The 23132-nt window shown below is 34.7% G+C and overlaps 4 protein-coding genes and 1 pseudogene across 8 annotated transcripts; 4 read left to right on the forward strand and 1 right to left on the reverse strand.

Annotated features, from left to right (window-relative positions):
- Positions 1-155: 155 nt before the first annotated feature.
- On the forward strand, positions 156-7198 carry LOC149497990 (uncharacterized). Of its 5 annotated transcripts, none has more exons than XM_089717954.1 (14): positions 156-309; positions 389-612; positions 705-751; positions 1393-1663; positions 1860-2203; positions 2343-2628; positions 3095-3162; positions 3761-4012; positions 4326-4401; positions 4831-4907; positions 4992-5041; positions 5173-5257; positions 6099-6197; positions 6323-7198. In XM_089717954.1, exons 2-14 carry the CDS (start codon positions 462-464, stop codon positions 6554-6556), a joined length of 2040 nt encoding a protein of 679 aa, XP_089574080.1. In that variant the 5' UTR covers positions 156-309; positions 389-461; the 3' UTR covers positions 6557-7198. The 5 variants fall into 5 exon arrangements, with proteins under 5 accessions (XP_089574080.1, XP_089574079.1, XP_089574081.1 ...); XM_089717953.1 differs by having other exon boundaries at positions 157-305; XM_089717955.1 differs by having other exon boundaries at positions 157-305; positions 412-612.
- Positions 7199-7753: 555 nt separating this feature from the next.
- Positions 7754-14257, forward strand: TKI1 (TSL-kinase interacting protein 1). Its single transcript, XM_089717952.1, has 14 exons — positions 7754-7973; positions 8683-8909; positions 9031-9113; positions 9203-9250; positions 9345-9454; positions 9970-10054; positions 10161-10437; positions 10841-10966; positions 11071-11222; positions 11321-11559; positions 11647-12019; positions 12777-13184; positions 13283-13411; positions 13717-14257. The coding sequence occupies exons 2-14, from the start codon at positions 8783-8785 to the stop codon at positions 13942-13944; spliced, it is 2385 nt and encodes a 794-aa protein (XP_089574078.1). The 5' UTR covers positions 7754-7973; positions 8683-8782; the 3' UTR covers positions 13945-14257.
- Positions 14258-14535: 278 nt separating this feature from the next.
- LOC149497992 (UDP-Glycosyltransferase superfamily protein) lies at positions 14536-16701 on the forward strand. Its single transcript, XM_089717959.1, has 2 exons — positions 14536-15118; positions 15610-16701. Exons 1-2 carry the CDS (start codon positions 14584-14586, stop codon positions 16518-16520), a joined length of 1446 nt encoding a protein of 481 aa, XP_089574085.1. The 5' UTR covers positions 14536-14583; the 3' UTR covers positions 16521-16701.
- A 1640-nt stretch (positions 16702-18341) lies between these two features.
- On the forward strand, positions 18342-20105 carry LOC149497993 (UDP-glycosyltransferase 86A1-like). Its single transcript, XM_089717958.1, has 2 exons — positions 18342-18906; positions 19007-20105. The coding sequence occupies exons 1-2, from the start codon at positions 18372-18374 to the stop codon at positions 19918-19920; spliced, it is 1449 nt and encodes a 482-aa protein (XP_089574084.1). The 5' UTR covers positions 18342-18371; the 3' UTR covers positions 19921-20105.
- A 1052-nt stretch (positions 20106-21157) lies between these two features.
- LOC149497994 (secreted RxLR effector protein 161 pseudogene) lies at positions 21158-21739 on the reverse strand (annotated as a pseudogene).
- Between the last annotated feature and the right edge of the window lie 1393 nt (positions 21740-23132).

A 23132-nucleotide genomic window follows, 5' to 3' on the forward strand; every position in this document is an offset into this window, starting at 1 on the left:
ACAGTCCCTGAAATATTTGCCTTTACGGTGATAAGCCTCTAATATATAATTGATTGCATTTATACCCTTAAATCTTTAAATTTGTTTTATTAATATTTTTAATTTTGAAATTAGATATTCTATTGAGTATTTAAATGACAAAATTATTAAAGTCTAAGAAAAAGAAAAACGACATGGTTTGTGTCTGTCGTCTATATTTTAAAAGTTTACTGCGTTTGTTTGCTCTGTAAAAGCTTATCGGCCATGGTTAGCTAGCCTAGAGCAGAGGCAGAGTGTGTGTTCGGCGCATCCCTTGAGCTCGCTCTGTAAGTATGGCTCTTTCATTTGCTTCAACTGCTAGATTATAGTTTGTTTCTCTTTAATCTTATTAATATACTGTAATTGTTAGGAAATATTTATTTTTTTCCAAAGGTGCTTGTGTTAGCTACTTGGCTTGGAGACCCAAAAGGGGATACCTGGAGATGAGTCAACTTCTAAACCCACATGAAGGAACGCTGTTATTAAAAAAACTAAAATTGTATGGTTCTCCTAGCATTAAACTCAAGTTCTGTTCATATATCGGGTATATTGTTAAATTGAAGAAGTACCCTGCACTTCAGTCATCATCACAAGGTTATTCCTTACTAATCGTTTTGAAATTCCGTATAAAAGTCGTACATTTTCATTTCTTCTGACGGGTATTTAATTTTTGACGTTCTTGCCAGGTGGTTTGCAGGTGATACATGACAGCGAAGGGTCTCCTGTACATAAGGTACTGAGAATTTCTGCTTCTTTCCAATTTTCTAGTGTTGTAATTAACAGGAGACTGGTTTTTGATATTTGTTTTGTTTCCACCCTTTTGGCCTGCATTTGCCTACGTTTTTTCTTGTTCTGGTTATTGAATCTAACAGTTCTCTAAACATAAACTTTTCTACAATGATGATTTAGGATTATGGTCAATCAAACTTCAAATTGTTAACTGTTAATAGGATGAAGATAGCAAAAAGAAGCTTGTTTTTCTTTTTAATTTCCTTTTGGGTCATTAAATAGATGTTTATGGCTAATAGGCCATTTTTCTGCTGTCCTGTCTTGAGTAGTAAGATATTGAAGTCCTGTTAACCTATCGGAAATGAAGTGCCTTTGCACTAGACATCATGTATACTCTCTAGTGCAAATAGAATACTTGAGGATTATAAAAGTTTCTGAGTTTACATGAAACTACTTTTATTTGATGCCCTTGATGGCATAAAACTTAGGCATCTTGGACACTTGGTAGTATACTGTATGAGCTTGTACTTATGATTCTTTATGTCAATTTACTTGACTGGAGAAATTATTTTGTACAAAATTTTTGTTTGAAGATTAGCTGTGGTATTATTGTAATTGTTGCTTTCAACTGGGTTCTGCCTTTAGTGTAGCTGTTATAATGAGGGAGAATCGGACGTCCTCCCATACATACAAACTCTTAGAGAATTTCCTAAGGAGCAGCTTGCAGCAAAAGTTGTCATGGTCAGATTTGATAGTACAATTTTGTTAAAGGAAGAGCTGGACCAGAACTCGCGATTAGTTTCCAATGGAATTTCCACCATTAAGTATGTGCATCAAAGTGGAGCCAAAATAATACTTGTAAGCAACTGGAGGAAGAAAACTAATTCAAAACTTCTTGATGCAGAATCAGCTGCAGGTATCATGACTAAAGCAATTTATTTCTTCTGATTTATTGCTTCTATAGTTGGTTGAAATAACAATTTCTGTGGATATTCTATGAATCTATATGAAACAATAGAAACATCAAGTTTAATATAAAAAAGAGAAAGAAAGATTACTTTGCGTTTCAAAGAATTACTTCATAATTAATTCCTGAGAGCCTCCTTTTTCAGATATCTTATCGTCAGTTCTCCAACATAAAGTTGTTGCCTTACAATGTATTTCCAGTGATGTGCCACTGAAGATGGAAATTCTCAAGAAAGCAGATATATTCCTTCTCGAGAATCTTTTTGAGTTCAAAGAGGAAGTTGCCAACTGTTCAAAATTTGCTGAATTATTATCATCAGGAGTTGACATTTTTGTTAATGACTCCTTTTCTTTGTCACACAAAATCCTTGCATCGACAGTTGCCATTACTCGTTTTTGCTCTGCTTGTGTGGCTGGTTTTCACTTTGAGGAGAGCCTGTATCAAATGAAGAATGCTGTAAAAATGAATAAAAGACCTTATATTGCAATTGTATGACTCTCCCACTACTTACATAGTTTCTTTTCTTTTATATTCTACAGTTTCTGCTCCTTTTTTTAACAAAAAATATTATTTTTCTATATTACGTTCTGTGCCTCATTTATTACCTGAATTTTCTAATCTGATTTAGATTGGAGGGGGCAATCTATATGACAAAGCAGCTTCCTTGCATTTGTTAGCTTCTAAATGTGATGGATTGGTCTTTGTTGGAATTATGTCTTTTCAAATAATGCATGCCTTAGGATATTCTGTTCCATCAAGTCTGATAGAGCCTCAAGCACATAAAGCAGCTCTGGATATAATTCACTTTGCACAGGACAGAAACATTCCAATTTTGTGTCCTAAAGACTTTTGGTGTGTGCAAGGTTTTGCCCCAAAACAAATGGAAGTATTTCCTGCTCATGATATTTTGAAAGGTGAGGTCTGGCCCTGGAATATGACATGTAATATAATTGCTGCTACGCTTTCTCTTTTTTTACTATTGCATTTTGATGGAATAGGTTACGGGTATCAACTACTTATCTGAGATGCCGATCATTATGATAACATTTGAATTTCATGTAGCTCGTGTATGCATCAGAAAAACACCTCCTGAAAGTTATCTGGCCTGCATATATATTCAGGTCAAAGTTTTTTGTCATGCCACATTAACAGTCCACAAGCCTTTCAAACTTTTACCATGATCCTTGCAACATCCAAATTGCTGTTGTACATCAAAGCTTTCCTGTTACCATTTTCTTCAAATTACCAATTCACAGTTGGTAAAAGAGGGTCTTCCTGAAGGGTCACATTTTCATATATTATAAACTATTACCATTAGCCACACTATTTTTATAATAAATTCTATTTCAGAACGTTTAAACTAAGTTCCTTTTATTTTAGGTTGGTCACCTGTTGATCTTGGGCCCAAATCACTGGATGAAATATATTCTTTACTTTTGAAATGCAAGGTAAAAAAGCAATGAAATCTTGTTAAGTATCTTAAGGCATAACCATTACTTTCAGCCGATACCAATCTGTCTGCTGTTTCTTGATTGTTAACCGACACTATTAATGGAAATAGGTATATTGTTGGGTCATATAAGTGATACTTCACTAGCAAATTTTAGTTTTTATAAAAATATAGCGGGCTGAACCTCTATTTGGAGATGGAATACATAAATTGCATTCCTTTTTATGTGGCTACATGCAATTTTCTTTGTTTTATATGCATCTTATTTATGTGTATCATAAAACAAGCTATAGCAAGTTTTCTTTTTCTGTTATAGTTATTGATTGAAAGCTAGAAGTAATATAAATTTTTCTGTACAACATTTATTTTGAAGTAAATTAATGATAATGGATAGATTATAGCCAATGCAGCTCCACGTGTAAGCGAGGTGCCCCACCTAACTGCTATAACCCTTGTGTTTGTGATACATATTTTATCATGTCATAATTTCTTTTCAAGATGAAGTTATATGATCGAACATCCTGTTTGTTGATCTCTTTGGTTTGTATTGCTTATAAATAATATTCCATTTATAATCCATCAATGTGATCTTGTAGAAAATTATATGGATCGGCCCACTGAAATTCAAATTCCCAAGTCCATGTACAAATGGAGCATCCAAATTGGCTCAAATGCTTGATGAACTAAGTCAACAAAATTGTGATGTAATTGCTGTGGGGAATATGGCATGCAAAACAATAATGATGGAATCAAGTTCTGACTTGGTTTGCAATACAATTGAGAATGCTTCAGTTGTATGGGAGTTTTTGAAAGGACGGAAGCTTCCTGGAATCATGGCCCTAGATAGAGTATGTTTTGTGAACTTCATCTCTATTCAGTTTTTTTACTCCTGCAATCAGAAAAAGAAAATGGGTGTTTTTTAAATGAGACTGTGGATAGGAATAAATATGATGATTTTTATTGCCATTTCCAAGTAGGTTTGCTTTTCAATAGATTTTGCCATCCAGATCTCTGATCATTTAATTCAATAGTTGTCTCCTCATTTATGATTAGAACAAGACTATGGGTGTAAAAGCTTTTATTTGAAGTAAATCATCCTCATGTGAATAGTCCAACAGTATTAAAAATTTCTGTCATTCTTGGACATTGTTGCTTGTGCAGGCATATCCATTCAAGATTAATTGGAGTGAAGCCTACCATGATCCGACTCAACAACTGGTAGTTGATATTGGAAGCGGTATTTGTTTCATTCCCCTCCCTATCTATTTCCTTGAATTTGTTGTTCCATGTTTATTTGAGGTTGATTATTGGCGGTTAAAGTTGGCAGTATGGATTTGTTCTGTTCTTTCTTTCATGGTTTGATTGCCTTGTATCTATTGTCCAAATTTGTATGAAAATTTAGATGAAAATGACAGCAACATGATACTTTTTTTCCTGGGTAGGTAGAAGCTTGGCAGAAAAGCAAATGTCTAATACTAATTATTTGAACTTACATGACCATCCATTTTTATCTTTGCAGACTGCACATATGATTTTTCAAGACTTTCCTCTTTGTCAACTGACTTTCTGACTAACTCCATTCTTTTATCTCAAATAACATGAGAAAATGAGAGAAAAGGGGTGTCTGTAAGTATGGTTTGTCCTGACATTTGATTAAAAATGGCAGGTAATGGGCTGTTTCTTCTTGGAATGGCTAGAAGAAGAAAGGATTTAAATTTTCTTGGATTGGAGATTAATAAAAAGGTCCTTCACTTTCATTTCAGATTCTCTTTTTGTTTCCATCCTCTTTAAATAGGTTTTGACTGTTTTTACTTATGATTCTTTTAGCTTGTAAAACGTTGTCAGGCTTCTGTTCGTCAGTTCGGTATTTGGAATGGGTAGGGTTCTTGCCTTTCATTCGCACAAAATTATGTTTTTATGAGAAAAATCAAATTGTCACAACCAATATACTTTCACATTGTATTTTGGTTTATAATCTCATGTCTGTTTCTTTTGTTTTATGTCATAGATACTTCATTGCAACAAATGCAACAACAACATTTCGTTCCATAGTTTCTAGCTACCCTGGAGAGTTGGCCCTTGTTTCAATACAGGTAGAGGACACAATGTTCGGTTTATTATTAATATTCCATTTGTCGTGGGTTTGTGGTTCTTGTAACCAAGATGGCATGTCTATGAGGAATAAAGAGAACCTCTGAACTATCTATGTTGACATTCTTATACAACATCTTCTCTACATTGCCATGATCGCCACCGTGACTGTTATTCCGTGATGGCCATTAGTGCCACTAACCATTGTAATGATTGTGATTCTTTACCACAGCAGCCAACCCTTGGTGATAGGTGCTGGTTGGTACCTCTGTTTCCAACTAAATGCCTTTTTTCAAGAAAGAGTAATTGTGGTTTGTTAATGGGTTCTCTTGGCTTCTGACTAAAATATTGCCTTCCCTCTATGAAATCTCATATCATGATATGCTATGTGCTTAGAGAATAAACATTTGATCAATCTGCTTTACACTATCTGTGTAATCTATCTGAAGTTAGCAGTAAACCATTATCTTCAATTGGGGAAATAACAACTACAGGAACCATACTACCATAGAAAGCAAAGCATTCTTTCTTTCCTTTCATAGGGCACCTGAAATTATGTTTTACGGCTTTGGCAAAAAGATTGTAAGGGTAAGTTAGTTTTGAAATTAAATTTTGACTTTGATTTCCCGCAATATTTGATAGAAATCCAGACTATATTTGGCTTCAGTCCTGGTCTTTCTCAATCCTTTCCATTTTAAGTGTTGAAACATGACGGAAAATGACAAACTTATTTGCACTATAATTTGAAGAATCAAATTGGATGACCTGGCTTGCAGTTTAGTTCTTCATTCGACCAGTTTTTCATGCATTTATAATATAACTCTGTCCCCGTTACCTGTTCAGTGTCCAAATCCTGATTTCATGAACCCAGACAATAGATGGAGAATGCTGCAACAGTCATTGGTTGAAGCAGTGATAGAGCTGCTTGCACACAATGGGAAGGTAACACAAACTTTTCACAGCTTTGCTTCTGTGCAGTCAACTCTTCATTATTTATGCAGTCAGATAATTATATATGTTAAACTGCTAGTTCAAGTTGTTTACTGATCGTCCTTTTCTTTCTCTAGGTTTTCCTGCAGTCTGATGTAGAAGCTGTTGCAGTGAGAATGAAAGAATTATTTCTAAAATATGGCAGGGGTAGACTCACTCTTGCGAATGACCAGTACAATGAAAAAATTGACCAAAGAGCATGGCTTGAGGAGAACCCTTTTGGGGTCAGGTCAGACTGGGAGCAACATGTTTTAGATCGTGGGGCCCCAATGTACCGATTAATGCTTTCCAAATCAACTAATGTCGAGTGATGCTAAGAATGGCTGGTGTCAAAACCTGCAGTATCACATGCGAATTGCTGTTAGAACATTAACATTCTTTTAGATCATTCCACTGTGATGGTAACCATAACATTCCCTTTCTTGGCGGGCAAGCATTTCTTCTAAGCATTATGATATACTGGTTACCGGCCTGAAAGTGCAGGATTACTTGTAATATCAATTCTTTTGGGAAGTTTAATTGTTTTAGTACCTCCAACTATTAGACTTACAGCCTTGCCAATACTAGGTTGATTGGAATCATTGTGCGATAGGAAGCAGGCTTGCATTTCCAGAAAATTTTCTACCCCATTCTTCAGAAAGAATTTGAGAAATGGGATGTAAAAACTAGTTTGATATTTTAGATAATTACTTGTATGAAATTGCAATTATGGTGTTATTGATAACCTGTATGTGTAGCTATTTGGAGAAGACAAGCGCAAGAAAAGAAAGGCTTAAGTTCTTTATTGTATCTAGATTGTTATTTTCCTTTGTTTTCTCTCTTCTTTTTTTCTTGTTTTTCCTGGAAAGTTGGGTAGGGAAGGGAAAATTAAATTCTTTTTCAGTTGATGTTTACTTTGAGACCTGTAACTCTGTGAAGCCAATTTATATGTATTAGTCCTTTTCATGTCATAATCTAATCCATTGTAATTTCCCCACCATTTTCTGTGGCTATTCTTGTCTTTGTAAGGTAACAACAATGTCATTTCTCAATCCTTTTAAGGTAGCTATTGAAACATAATCTGAATTTCATAACTCGTCCAAACTAGATTATTTTTAAAGACAGAAGTCTTTTTATTTAACATTCAATATTTTTTTTGTCCAATACAACATTAAGTCATCAAATTGGCATGTATAGAAAAAAAAAAAAGATTTTTTTCTAATTAGCTGTTATAGAATGTAATATAATGATCCTTTCTTAAATATAAGATTAATCTTATTTTTGAGTTCGGTTGTTGAGATTATATTAGAAAATCAAAGAGTGATTAATGAATTTTGAATTTTCTTATTAATGAATAATATGAAATATGAAGTAATAATAAATTTTAACACTTTAATTTATGCTTACAGATAAAATTACACTCACATGCCACGTATTCAATTATTTTTAAAAAATTTGCCACGTTCCAAAAAATGAGAGAGATAGAACATAATTATTAAATAAACTTCTGTGTAATAACTTTACTTTTATTTTTATTATTTTCTTTTCTCCAAAGTAAAAATAAGAAAAGGGAAAAACAGAAAAAAAGAAAAAAAGGAAAATTCCTTCATTCTCTTCCCTTTCTGGCCAACTGCAGACTGTAGATTGTTTCCGGTTTCAATTGCTTCGTCGTCAAAGTTCTCCCCGCTTGTACGTCCGGTTCTGGATTTTGCTAGATTCTTCCAATTTTATCAGCTCTCAATTTGTCAGGTACAATTAAACTTTGATTGAACATCTTCATTTTGTTGATCGTGTTTTTTTAAGTCAAAATTGATCAATACCAGTCGAAACCCTAGTTTTCTTTGGCTACTGGGAAATTAGGGGAAAAGTGAATAAAGGAAAATTTATCGATTTTTATCAGCTGTGTTGTGTCGGATTTTAGTAATTGAATGATTTAACTTTGTTAATTAGTTGGATTTAATGCATCTGGCTTAGGGTTTGAAATTGGGATCTTTTACTATTCGAATAACCAATGTTCGAATTTCCAATGTGTTATATTTTCGTGCATTTCCAATATGGATCGATTAATTAAGTTTTTAATGTTTGGGTACTTGCTTTAGATTGGTAAATTTCATAGTTCTTTAGTATTGAATAGCAAATATTTGCTCTCAGCTTTTAGGGGCTAGGGTTTGTATCCATTAGGTTTCTTAGAAAAATATGAAGTTGGGAATTGTGATTATACCATTTTCTACAAAATTACAGCTTTATGTAAAGTAAAGATCGATTATTTAGTGAAATACAATTTTTTCTATAATGAGTTCTTTGTCTGAAAGGTGCATTGATTACTATGTATTAAACAGAAATTAGTGATGCTCTTAGACTGCTTATTTTTTAGCAATCGGAGCTTATTTATTCCTTTATGACCACTTTATAATGTATCTTGGTACTAATACTTATTTAGCTCTTTCTTACTCATTAGGATTGTTGACATTAACTTTCCACCAAGTTGGAGGTCTGAGGGAATATTGCCTTGAAACTTTTTGACGCTGCTGTGCATGAGCATACTGTGATGCCTTAGCATGGAGATGGAGTCACAGGTCTCCTTGGACTCTAAGGTACAGTTTCATGCTGAGAATACTTCAATTCAACATGGGAACCCTGGTATAGTATCATCAATACCTGACCACGTTGAACCACAACAGCCAGGTACATTATCTTTTTTTTTTTTCTCCTCTTTCATTTGTTGTATTCAATATCGTTATTTTGGTGAATACTTTGTTCAATGGGGTAATCGTCACTAGAACTTTTGTGACAATGGCCAATGCAGCAAAAAAGCCAACGCGACAGTGGGCTGCTTGGACACGTGAAGAGGAGGAAAGTTTCTTCACTGCATTACGACAAGTTGGCAAGGTATTTTATAACTAGCATATGCACTTACTTTCAAGTTTTTCAATCTATTATTATTACATGCATCAACTTTTTTGTGCTCCAAATTGCAGAACTTTGAGAAGATAACTCGTCGTGTCCAAAGCAAAAACAAGGATCAGGTAGTTTGCTATGCGATTTAGCTCCAATTGTTTTTTATTTTAAATTTATTTTGTCTTTCCCTGTCAACATTTCTATTCCTTTTTATATTTTCAGGTCAGGCATTATTACTATCGCCTTGTAAGGCGTATGAACAAGTTGTTGGGTCCAGGATTATGTCTTGATGCCAAAAACTCTAAAGATACTAATGCTGCAATGCTTCGATGGTAATATTGACTTTAGACTACCTGATTGCATTGTTCAGATACATTGATTTGCATTGTTCGGACCATGCATTACAAATTCAGGATATTCAGCAAAGAATAAATGGGGAATGGAAGATTTTGAAAATATTAAGAACTACATGTTATATTCTAATTGGCCATTCTTTATTTAGGCCAATCTAGAAGCGTTAGAACTTTGTATATAAAAGAAGGTTTCTCTGCTCATTGAAGGCCTCCATAAATCAATGGATTGAGCTTTCCTTGCTGTGACCTAATTCCTAAAGCCATTGCTATTTCTTAATGTCTCTGGTTCAAAAGGATTGGGATCTGTCATTATATATAGGTCATAATGGAATAAAAGTACAGAATTTTTTATTCTCTCATGCCACTTTGTTGATGGCGAAAAGCATTTATGAATTGTCAAAATTGATTATTTTCTTATGGATTACTTCATCTAGTATGTTCTCCTTGTTCTTGTCTGGATTTGTTTTCATTTCTCAAAATTTAACTATCTGCAGGTGGTCTTTATTGGAAAAGTACAGCTGCAAAGCCTCAAAGCTTCACTTGAAGCCACGAAGGTTTAAAATATTTATAGAAGCACTGGTTAGTGCTCACTGCCTATATTTCCTAAAAGTGAATGCTTTTCTGGTCATTAAATTTGTTTAGTTTCTGGATATGCACAACTGATCAATTTATCTTCAACCTGAAGGAGAATCAACTCTTAAAAGACCGAAAGAAAAACATAAGGAAACGGCCTTCGCCAGTAGAAAATGTTTCTCCTATAGTTCCAAGCGTGATCACAAATCAGAATAGAGCATCAGCACATGAAACAAGAACTGTTAAACTGGTCCTTGTAGACAGTCAAAACTTGCAAAGGTTAGGATCTGGAAAGGGGTCATTAAAGCGCAATGTTAATATAGGTGTTATCCGCAACAACAGAGGAGATTCAAATGCAATGAAACCTGCAAGGCAAAGACGAAAACAAGGTTATTATCTGTTTCTACTCTTCTGTAATTCCTGCGGTGCTGATTACTCTCCTAATAGAGACATTAGGAAACATTGTTTCAGTTTTGGTGTCAATGTCGGTGCTAGCTATGGTTGATTACTCAGATCTTGAGATACAAATGGCAGATGCTCAAAAGTATCTGCACCAAAATATAGAACGCCTATTAAATGGGTTGCGCATTCAGGTTCTAGTTAGGAGAATCTACGTAAACCCTTTTTTTGGGCTCATTTTGTTCATTATTCTATCTACAAAACTAGTGTTTCTCTAATTTCTTGATATATTATCAGTGCCTGATTTCAGAGATGATAAAATGTGAATTCTGTTTATTTCCTCCATTTTGAAATCTTTAATTGTTTGTATCTAACATTTTGTTCTTATTTTAGGTGTCGTCTCGACAGCTGCATATAAAAAATGGGAAAAGGCTGCAATTGCTGGGGTTTCCTTGGTTGCTGATGCTGCTGAGCATCTGGAGCGGACAGCTATCAATAAAGAGGTTGAACATGAACAGGGTATGTCCAGTGAGATTGATCTTTAATTTCTGTTTCTCAATGGATTTGAAATGAATACTATTTGAAGTTCCATGACTAATAATTCTTTATATTTTAATTTCCAGCACAAAAGAGTCCTGACCAGATTGAAAACATTCTGCCCTCTGTGCCCGTCTTTTCGCAAAATCATTATGTTGAGAGCAATGCTCACACTAACATGAAACTTAAGCTCCAGTTGTTCCCAATCGATGATGGCACTCGAAGAGCCTTAGAAATGGTGAGCACAAAATGTCGATAACTCCAATATGGAGGAAGTTTCAGCTGAGAAGTGTGTAGAAACCTTTAAGGAAATGTTTGCATTGTATCTTTTCACAGGATAAACATAATCCACATCTGGAGCTCACTCTCAGTACTCGGAAAAAGATATCATCAATATTGGATCACCTAAATCGGAAATGGGGAAACTCAAGTATAGCATCTGGAGACTTGATGCTTTTCCCTTACAGTGCCCATAGAGAAAAACTTGTTGGTTATCAGAGATGGACACAAGACTCTGTTGTTAGTGCAGCAGATGTATACACTTCAATTGGAAGCCCTCCAGTGTTCCGCTTGAGGTTTATTCTAATATCCTTTCAAACTCAAATGAATGCCATAATTTACATCCAAATACATTATAACTGACATATAGATCCTCAATGAAGGTACGGTTGGTTTTCCAATGTTGAATTTGCATCTGTGGCATTGCAAGCACCTTCAGCATCCAGCTCCATTCCTGGTGGGAATGCTGCAGACTTGCAAAATGAAAAGAGGAATCTGGATTCCATACCCAAATCCAGACTGTTGACCAACAATCAAACTGAGGAACATATGGATCTTTATGAGAATCAGCTATCCGCAGTAAACAAAAGTCATGCTTCTGCACCCTTTTCCGTAGATGTGCCTAATGAGACAAGTGGCTGCAATGACTCAGGACCCAGAAATAACTTTGTTATGTCCTCTGATCCTGCAGCAAGGGCATCATGGCATGAAAAGGGGACTGGCGATGGGGAAAATATGAAACAAAAGGATGATGCAGTAAGTGTGCTTTGCCTATCTCATAATTCTAAATCCATTAGGTAAGATCAGGCCACAGGTGAGAGAGATTCTCAATGCTGAGGATCTTGAAACAATGTCATTTATGCTTCTCATTTTCACTAATGTCACTTCATATGAGACCCTTAACCTTTTTGTGTCTGCCCCATACATTAGTGCAGTGTTCTTTGTCTCGCTAATGGATTAGTGGTTGGCAGAATTCAGAATAATGTCATTTGTTGCTCACTCAGGATTCTCTTCTTAGATATCTTTTTTTTATTTATTATTAAGGGTAGTAACTTCTTCCTACCAATTCCAGGTTGGCTGGAAATTGTAGCATATGAAACTGCAGAAGCATATTGATGATAGATGTGTCCCCTTTTATGGTTGGGATTAAAACTTAATTGAGTTGAGTTTTGTGCATCCCTTGTGACGTTGTGCAGCCCTTATGACATTGTGCAGAAGAGAGAAGAATTTTCTTTCATAATTTCCAAATAATATTTGCCTCAAATGTCTTTGAACCTCAAATTTAGGAGGGAAAGGTTATCACGAAATATTATAGCACAAGTACAAAAGCATTGTCTATAATTGGATAGAAAATTCTTTCTGTGGAAGCAGATAATATCTTTCTTAGTCTTCTTCTTTAAGTTGTTGGCATAATGGCAATGCTTATGATCAAGCTTTTAAGAGTTTTATTCATGACATATGTGCACGTGTTACATCATTTTCTTAACTTATACTTGGACCGGTATATGCTTAGGATGATATGAAGCTGTGCAGTGGCACTCCACTGTCTGCTGTGGAATGGGCTGACAGCCTTACCAATATTAGCGTTGGAGATCTGCTGTCAGAAGTGCGTGATGTTGATACCGACTGCATTGAACCCCCTATTGCTCAAAGTGTGCAATGTCTTCAGCAGATACCATTCAGCTGTGATTCATTTGATGCTGCCATTGCTGCTCATATGTCAAAACATCAAAATAAGACGGTATTTCCAGCCACAGTGGTGTCCCACACATCTTCAATCTGGGATGCTGAAGAAACATGTGATGCCTTCTCATTTCAAAAGAATCATGCTTCGTGCCAAGAAATTCCTACTTCGATTGGTGTTGTGTCTGCAGCAGCTGGAAAACAGACAAGCTCAATTACTTCTGGTGTCTTTGTTGAGGTATTACTGCCCATCCAAAATTTTTTTTTTCGAGCTGTGTTCTTGTCTGCTGTCAGCAGTAAAGAATGGTTGACCACGTGTAAAACCTATTGTTGCAGGTGTTACCTAGTGAGGATGAGCCTGTGGATTATCCTACTGATGGAGACCCAATGGATGAATGTTTACCTGATCCACAAGTTGTGGACAGCTCAGCCAAAGATTTCACTGGGCTAACGGATATCTACTGGGTATGTTTTTTTTTTTATTTTTTAAGCATCTCTTTTGTCTTTTGTATCTGTCCCCATTATCCTCTTCAAACAGTCTAGAATAACATTCTGAAGTTGCTTCATAAACACATATTTGTTGATTTTTGTTTCCTTTTTTTTTTTTTCTCTTTCATTGATTTCTTTTGGCCATGCAGAACAAAGTTTTGGGTACATTACATTTGAATAGATGAGTCGATTTTCTGATGATTGACCTGATTTTATGTGATAGACCTTGCAGCCTGACTTTTCCCCCTCTTATTTTTGTTGCTTTATTTTGGTCCATGCAGCCTGAATCTTTAGGACCATTGGATTTGGATATGCCCTCATCTAAATACCATAATGAAGAGTTTATTCTAGGTGATAGCCTTAGCGGTTTGAACCGTCTGATAGCTAGCAGCTTGGATGCATTTCAAAATTGCTCCTTCTTTGGGCTAGACAAGAAAGAGATAACACCAGTAGTTGAAGCACGAGAAAGTTCCTCATTTTCAGATTTTAAAATCGGCACCGGTGTTTGAAATTTCACCAAGTCGGATCTTGAGGATTTCATTCATAGAAAGTTCCCAGTTCTTGGAATATAATGACTAATCATTTTCTACTTTACTGACGTAAGGAGAGTTTGCTGAAGGAATGGGCGAAACCCAAGAAAATTCTGGTTGTGTGTGGGAAAAGTTCCCTGATCAGAGTCTCCAGCATTTGTACAAAAATAGACACGGATAGTTTTATACGTTTCTTTCTTGACTCCTTCTTTACGATCCTGTAAATTGTTCTTAAACTGTTGTAATTGTGCAACCCTTGTGGGAAAAAAGAACCTTTTTTTTTTTTTTTTTATCTGATCTGACATTATTTAACCGTTCTTTCTTTTGGTACTAGGGAAAACGATTTAGGGCCAATGCTTCTGTGCAATTAACTTGCTAATTGCAATGTCCTAAGAATAATCACCGCGACAATAATCAAAGAGTATAAAAAGTCGGTTATATGAAAATAAAGAGTATCAAAAGATATATAAAAATAATTATATCTGCAAGGTTTAAAGTTTGAAAGAATTATTGGTTGGAATATAAAAATATATATGAAAAAAATAAAGAAAAACGTGTGGTTTTAACTTAACTGCAGCTAGTATAAGCTTATCTCCTTCTCCTCTCTCAAAAACAGAGATGGAGGACAATCAAGAAAAGCCTCACGCTATACTGATGCCTTGCCCTCTCCAAGGGCACATAATACCCTTTGTTCATCTAGCAATAAAGCTAGCATCAAAAGGCTTCACCATAACCTTTATAAACACAAAATTCACCCACTATCAAATAACCAAAGCTACAACTTCTGCAAATAATCAAGAATGTTATGACATCTTCACTGAAGCAAGAACACAATTCGGTTTTGACATTCGCTATAGAACAGTAAGTGATGGGTTTCCTTTAGAGTTTGATCGAGCTGTTAATGAAGAACAGTTCTTGAAGGGAATGTTATATGTCTTCTCAGCTCATGTTGATGATTTGGTTGGAAAATTAGTGCAAAATACAAAACCGAAGATTACTTGCTTGTTAGCGGATACTTTCTATGTATGGCCATCGATGGTTGCTAAAAAGTACAATCTTGTTAATATTTCATTTTGGACTGAACCAGCTTTGGTTTTCTCTCTCTACTATCATTGGGACTTGCTCAAGATTAACGGTCATTTTGGCTACTACGGTACGTATATATATATATATATATATATTTTTTTTTTTTTTTTTGTTTCTGGTTATATCTAGGAGGTATAATCATCTTCGGTCAGTAAAGCGTAAAAATTTTCTTTAATTTCCCTTTATTACACATTTCTCAAACATCTAGAACATACGATATTAATGTGCCCTGATATTTATGCTAGCAATATTCTAAATCGCCTCTATACAATCGCCCGAATGTTAGGATCTACCCTGACGGCCACAAAAAACCGCCCATCAAATGATAGAGACAGAGAAATAAACCACAGTCGAGAGTCGATTATTGGAACGCCTCCTATAATTAATGGCCGCAGTTTAGTGAATAAATGCATTTTCTTAGTATTCTTAATATTGGACTTGTGTTCTTAATTATAGCATATCCTTTCTTTCTTTTAACTATGCACAAAAAAGTACGACTCTTTGTTGTTAATTTTTAATGTAAATTACTAATTATAGAGATGTTATGATCATTGGTAGATAATAGAGAGGACACCATAAAGTATATACCAGGAGTGGAGGCTATTGAGCCAAAAGACTTGCCATCCTATCTTCAAGATACAAAAACAGCAACTTTGAACAAGATCATATACAAGGGATATGAGAATGTGAAAAAAGCAGATTTTATTATTTGCAACACAATTCAAGAACTTGAACCCAAACCCATCTCAGCCCTAAATGAGAAGCAACCATTTTATTCAATTGGACCAATCTTTCTCCTTAATGGGTTCACCAACATCTCCATACCCACTAGCCTATGGTCCGAGTCAGATTGCACCCAATGGCTCCAACCCAAGCCTCATGGTTCAGTTTTATATGTCTCATTTGGTAGTATTGCCCATTGTAGTAAAAAGGATATTATAGAGATAGCCCATGGGCTCTTGCTTAGTAAAGTGAGTTTTATTTGGGTACTTCGCAATGATATTGTGAGTTCTGATGATGATGATATCCTACCTGTTGGATTTCAAGATGAGATCAGAGATAAAGGGTTGATTGTACCATGGTGTTGTCAGATTTCAGTGATTTCAAATCCAACGGTTGGTGGGTTTTTAACACATTGTGGGTGGAATTCTGTGTTAGAAAGTATTTGGTATAGTGTGCCTATGTTGTGTTATCCCATTTTTACTGATCAAATTACTAATAGAAAATTAGTGGTTGATGATTGGAAGGTTGGGCTAAATTTTTGTGACAAGAAAGAGATCAGAAGAGATGAGGTCTCAGAAAAGATCAACCGTTTGATGAGTGGAAAATCAGCCCTTGACTTAAGGAACAATATCAAGCAAGTGAAAAAGACATTGCAGGATGCAGTATCTACCGTTGGATCGTCTGAGAGAAATTTCAATAAGTTTATTGGTGATGTTAAGGCCAAAATTTCAGAAGTTGCAAAATGAGAAAACATTAGCCAACCACATATTTTCCAATTATTAATTTTCAGAAGTGGCAAAATGGACCGAGGGAGTATAATATTTTTTTGAAGAAATGAAAATTAATATAATTGATTAAATGTATCCATGGTGTAAATATTATCAATATATTTTTTTTTAACTTTAAAATTGAAGTTAATGTTCTCTAGATTTCTTTTACTTGTTGAATCCGCTAGATAGGCAAACAATTCATTAAGAAAAATGATTATTTTTTCTTAAAAATAATCATTTTGATGGTGCCATTTAATATATATAAATAATATTTTATCTATTATTCAATGAAATTTAATAGTATAGTTTTATCTATTTAATAATCACAAAAATTTAATAGTATAGTTTTAATAGTATAGTTTTGTTGAGGTATTACTGCCCATCCAAAATTTTTTTTTTCGAGCTGTGTTCTTGTCTGCTGTCAGCAGTAAAGAATGGTTGACCACGTGTAAAACCTATCGTTGCAGGTGTTACCTAGTGAGGATGAGCCTGTGGATTATCCTACTGATGGAGACCCAATGGATGAATGTTTACCTGATCCACAGGTTGTGGACAGCTCAGCCAAAGATTTCACTGGGCTAACGGATATCTACTGGGTATGTTTTTTTTTTTTTTTTTTAAGCATCTCTTTTGTCTTTTGTATCTGTCCCCATTATCCTCTTCAAACAGTCTAGAATAACATTCTGAAGTTGCTTCATAAACACATATTTGTTGATTTTTGTTTCCTTTTTTTTTTTTTTTTCTCTTTCATTGATTTCTTTTGGCCATGCAGAACGAAGTTTTGGGTCCATTACATTTGAATAGATGAGTCGATTTTCTGATGATTGACCTGATTTTATGTGATAGACCTTGCAGCCTGACTTTTCCCCCCTCTTATTTTTGTTGCTTTATTTTGGTCCATGCAGCCTGAATCTTTAGGACCATTGGATTTGGATATGCCCTCATCTAAATACCATAATGAAGAGTTTATTCTAGGTGATAGCCTTAGCGGTTTGAACCGTCTGATAGCTAGCAGCTTGGATGCATTTCAAAATTGCTCCTTCTTTGGGCTAGACAAGAAAGAGATAACACCAGTAGTTGAAGCACGAGAAAGTTCCTCATTTTCAGATTTTAAAATCGGCACCGGGGTTTGAAATTTCACCAAGTCGGATCTTGAGGATTTCATTCATAGAAAGTTCCCAGTTCTTGGAATATAATGACTAATCATTTTCTACTTTACTGACGTAAGGAGAGTTTGCTGAAGGAATGGGCGAAACCCAAGAAAATTCTGGTTGTGTGTGGGAAAAGTTCCCTGATCAGAGTCTCCAGCATTTGTACAAAAATAGACACGGATAGTTTTATACGTTTCTTTCTTGACTCCTCCTTTACGATCCTGTAAATTGTTCTTAAACTGTTGTAATTGTGCAACCCTTGTGGGAAAAAAGAACCCTTTTTTTTTTTTTTATCTGATCTGACATTATTTAACCGTTCTTTCTTTTGGTACTAGGGAAAACGATTTAGGGCCAATGCTTCTGTGCAATTAATTTGCTAGTTGCAATGTCCTAAGAATAATCACCGCGACAATAATCAAAGAGTATAAAAAGTCGGTTATATGAAAATAAAGAGTATAAAAAGATATATAAAAATAATTATATCTGCAAGGTTTAAAGTTTGAAAGAATTATTGGTTGGAATATAAAAATATATATAAAAAAATAAAAAAAAAACTTGTGGTTATAACTTAACTACGAATATAAAATATATATGAAAAAAATAAAGAAAAACGTGTGGTTATAACTTAACTACAGCCAGTACGAGCTTATCTCTTTCTCCTCTCTCAAAAACAGAGATGGAGGACAATCAAGAAAAGCCTCACGCTATACTGATGCCTTGCCCTCTCCAAGGGCACATAATACCCTTTGTTCATCTAGCAATAAATCTAGCATCAAAAGGCTTCACCATAACCTTTATAAACACAGAATTCACCCACTATCGAATAACCAAAGCTACAACTTCTGCAAATAATCAAGAATATTATGACATCTTCACTGAAGCAAGAACACAATTCGGTTTTGACATTCGCTATAGAATAGTAAGTGATGGGTTTCCTTTAGTGTTTGATCGAGCTGTTAATAGAGAACAGTTCTTGAAGGGAATGTTATATATCTTCTCAGCTCATGTTGATGATTTGGTTGGAAAATTAGTGCAAAATACAAAACCGAAGATCACTTGCTTGTTAGCGGATACTTTCTATGTATGGCCATCGATGGTTGCTAAAAAGTACAATCTTGTTAATATTTCATTTTGGACTGAACCAGCTTTGGTTTTCTCTCTCTACTATCATTGGGACTTGCTCAAGATTAACGGTCATTTTGGCTACTATGGTACGTATATCTTTTTTTTTTTAATTATAGCATATCCTTTCTTTAATGTAATTTTTAATGTAAATTACTAATTATAGAGTAATGTTATGATCATTGGTAGATAATAGAGAGGACACCATAAAGTATATACCAGGAGTGGAGGCTATTGAGCCAAAAGACTTGCCATCTTATCTTCAAGATACACAAACAACAACTATGAACAAGATGATATACAAGGGATATGAGAATGTGAAAGAAGCAGATTTTATTATTTGCAACACAATTCAGGAACTTGAACCCAAACCCATCTCAGCCCTAAATGAGAAGCAACCATTTTATTCAATTGGACCAATCTTTCTCCTTAATGGGTTCACCAACATCTCCATACCCACTAGCCTATGGTCCGAGTCAGATTGCACCCAATGGCTCCAACCCAAGCCTCATGGTTCAGTTTTATATGTCTCATTTGGTAGTGTTGCCCATTGTAGTAAAAAGGATATTATAGAGATAGCCCATGGGCTCCTGCTTAGTAAAGTGAGTTTTATTTGGGTACTTCGCAATGATATTGTGAGTTCTGATGATGACGATGATATCCTACCTGTTGGGTTTGAAGATGAGATCAGAGACAAAGGGTTGATTGTACCATGGTGTTGTCAGATTTCAGTGATTTCAAATCCAACGGTTGGTGGGTTTTTAACACATTGTGGGTGGAATTCTGTGTTAGAAAGTATTTGGTATAGTGTGCCTATGTTGTGTTATCCCATTTTTACTGATCAAATTACTAATAGAAAATTAGTGGTTGATGATTGGAAGGTTGGGCTCAATTTTTGTGATAAGAAAGAGATCAGAAGAGATGAGGTCTCAGAAAAGATCAACCGTTTGATGAGTGGAAAATCAGCCACTGACTTAAGGAACAATATCAAGCAAGTCAAAAAGACATTGCAGGATGCAGTATCTACCATTGGATCGTCTGAGAGAAATTTCAATAAGTTTATTGGTGATGTTAAGGCCAAAATTTCAGAAGCGGCAAAATGAGAAAACATTAGCCAACCACATATTTTCCAATTATTAATTTTCAGAAGTGGCAAAATGGACCGAGGGAGTATAATATTTTTTTTGAAGAAATGAACATTGATATAATTGAATTAAATGTATCCATGGTGTAAATATTATCATTTTTTTTTTTTTTAACTTTAAAATTGAAGTTTATGTTCTTTAGATTTCTTTTACTTGTTGAATCCGCTAGATGGGCAAACAATTAATCAAAAATCCCAAATCTTAACTATTAAAATATAGTTCTCACGGTAAATTCTTTTAAATTTAAATTATATTAAAGCAGCTCGATTATTTTTTGTTAAAAATAATAATTTTGATGATACCCTTTAATATATATAAATAATATTTTATCTATTATTCAATGAAATTTAATAGTATAGTTTTCATCTATGTATTTAATAATCACAAAAATTTCATTGATTTCACAGTTCATGTACATTCTATAGATTTTTAAATCGGGATAGACTTGTCTAAACCGGAGCAATATATCTTACTCATAGATGAAATTAATGAAAATATGAGTTTTTATTGAAAAGATGTATTTTTTATCGTACACTGGAAAAAAGAAAAAGATAAAATATGAATAATTTTGATTAATAACTAGGGTTATGAATTCGGTCTAAGTAAATTTTTCCTTTAAAATGCATGAGTTTCACATTCTATCTATCCAAACAGATGTTATCAAGAAAATTGCTTGCCTACACCGGGTATATGGTGGGTCCCAAATATCAAGTCAATAAAAAAATGGTCAAATATATCATTTGCTTCCTAAATTGCGCAAAAAAATCTTGTGGCCTCTTCTATTTTCAAAACGACCTCGTGGCCCTTAAAGTTATAAAATTATTAACATTTCATGCATTTAAGACGCGCTGCGATGTTACGAAAAGTGATGAAATGTCAAAAAATGTGGTAATTGTTAAACTATATATGCTTATATAGTAAAGAAGAAACAGAAGAGAATGAAAGCTTGAATATTTTATTGATATTAGACTTACATTCATAAGCTCGTTATATAGAGCATAACATAACAGAGTGTTGCTAGAAAATAGGAACTTAAGCTATCAATCACTAAAGATATGGTAGATATATTAACAGCAAAAATATGAGAGATGTGTTGTCAACAAACTCCTTATGACTAGGAACAAACAAATAAACTTATTTCTTAACATTATTCCTCCCTTAAACTGATGTTCCCAAACAATCAGTTTATACAAGTTTAATCTTCCATAGCGCAGACACCAAGTAACTTTCTAAGCTTGACAAAAGGAACTGCTTTGAGAGACTTAGTAAATATGTCAGCAAACTGATCTTCACTTCTGCAGTACACCATTTGAATTATTCCTTCTTCGCTGAGATCTCTTAAAAAATGAAATTTCACATCAATATGCTTGCTTCTCCCATGCAAAACTGGATTTTTAGACAACTTTATGGCAGAACTATTGTCACAATAAATTATAGTTCCTTCTTGTTGCTTAAAATTCAGCTCGGCAAGAATATTTCTCAACCAAATAGCTTGTGAAGCACAAGAAGTAGCAGCCACGAATTCAGCTTCAGTTGTTGATAATGTGACAATTTGTTGTTTCTTTGTTGACCAAGAGACTGCGCCTGAACTCAGCATAAAAACATAACCCGAGGTACTCTTTCGATCATCCAAATCTCCAGCATAATCACTATCAGTAAATCCAATCAATTCTGATTTTCCTCCCTTTTTGTAAAACACCCCAAAATCAACTGTACCTTTGAGGTAGCGTAAGATTCTCTTTGCTGCTAGAAGATGTAATTCTGTGGGGTTTTCCATGTATCTGCTGATAAGATTTACAGTATGCATAATGTCTGGTCTTGTTGCTGTCAAATACATCAAACTTCCAACGATTTGTTTAAAGAGAGTGCTATCAATCTTTTGTGAGCTTCAACCCAACATCTGATGGTGTGGTGACAGGATTGCAATTGCCCATTTTAAATCTTTCTAATATCTCTCGAACATACTTCTTTTGAGAAATAAATATTCCAGCAGCAGATTGCACTACTTCTATGCCAAGAAAATAATGCAACCTTCCAAGATCAGACATGTCAAACTCAAGCATCATGGACCTTTTAAAATTCTCAAACATATCACCATCATTTCCAGTATAAATTAAATCATCTACATATAAGCATACAAATAACATTTTTCCTCCATCTCCGCGCTTTATGTAAAGAGTATGCTCATATGGGCATTTTCGAAAACCTTCCCTTTGAAAATATGCATCTATACGACTATACCAAGCTCTAGGTGCTTGCTTAAGTCCGTATAAAGCTTTTTTTAATCTGTAAACGTTATGCTCTTCACCAACTTTAATGTAACCAGGTGGTTGTTCGATAAATACCTGTTCTTGTAAGTCTCCATGCAAAAAAGCTGACTTTACATCTAACTGGTAAATGGGCCATGAGTTTTGAGCAGCCATTGCAATCAATAATCTGATTGTATCAAGTCTTGCTACAGGAGCAAAGACTTCTTTATAATCTACACCAAATTCTTGCTTGTAGCCTTTCGCCACGAGCCGTGCTTTGTATTTATCAACTTCTCCGTTCTCCTTCAATTTGGTTTTATAAACCCATTTGACACCAATTTTTTTGTGTCCAGTAGGAAGATCAGAAATTTCCCATGTATCATTTTTTTCAATTGCAGCTATTTCATGATCCACTGCTTCTCGCCATTTTTCATCTTTGACAGCACTTTCAAAACTTGTTGGATCACAATCTGAAAATAGAGCAAAATAGGTGATAGGATCTTCGGAATTATCAATTCCTGTTACCTCATAGTCTGACATCCAAGCTGGCCTTTTTCGAACACGTTGAGAACGTGAATTTGTTGGAGTTTCAGTTCCCTCCTCCATAATTGGCGCAACATTAGAATTTGGAACATCGTCATTTTGGGAATTTCCAGAAACAGCAGTAGGAACTTCTTCACCATTTTCTCCATCAAAGTTGGTTGGAATTTGTACTTGAGTGGCACCTTTGTCCCATGACCAGAAACTATTTTCATCAAAAACTACATCTCGGCTAATGATTATTTTCTTAGTGTTAGGATTATAAAGTTTATAGGCTTTTGATTGATCACTAACACCAAGAAAAATACATTTCTCCCCTTTGTCATCTAGCTTCTTTCTCTTTTGATCAGGAATATGTGCATAGGCAATGCACCCAAATAT

Source organism: Jatropha curcas, chromosome 2 (genome assembly GCF_041381405.1).
Source record: "Jatropha curcas cultivar XTBG-Jc1 chromosome 2, XTBG_Jcur_1.0, whole genome shotgun sequence".
In the NCBI taxonomy this organism is placed as follows: Eukaryota; Viridiplantae; Streptophyta; class Magnoliopsida; order Malpighiales; family Euphorbiaceae; genus Jatropha; species Jatropha curcas.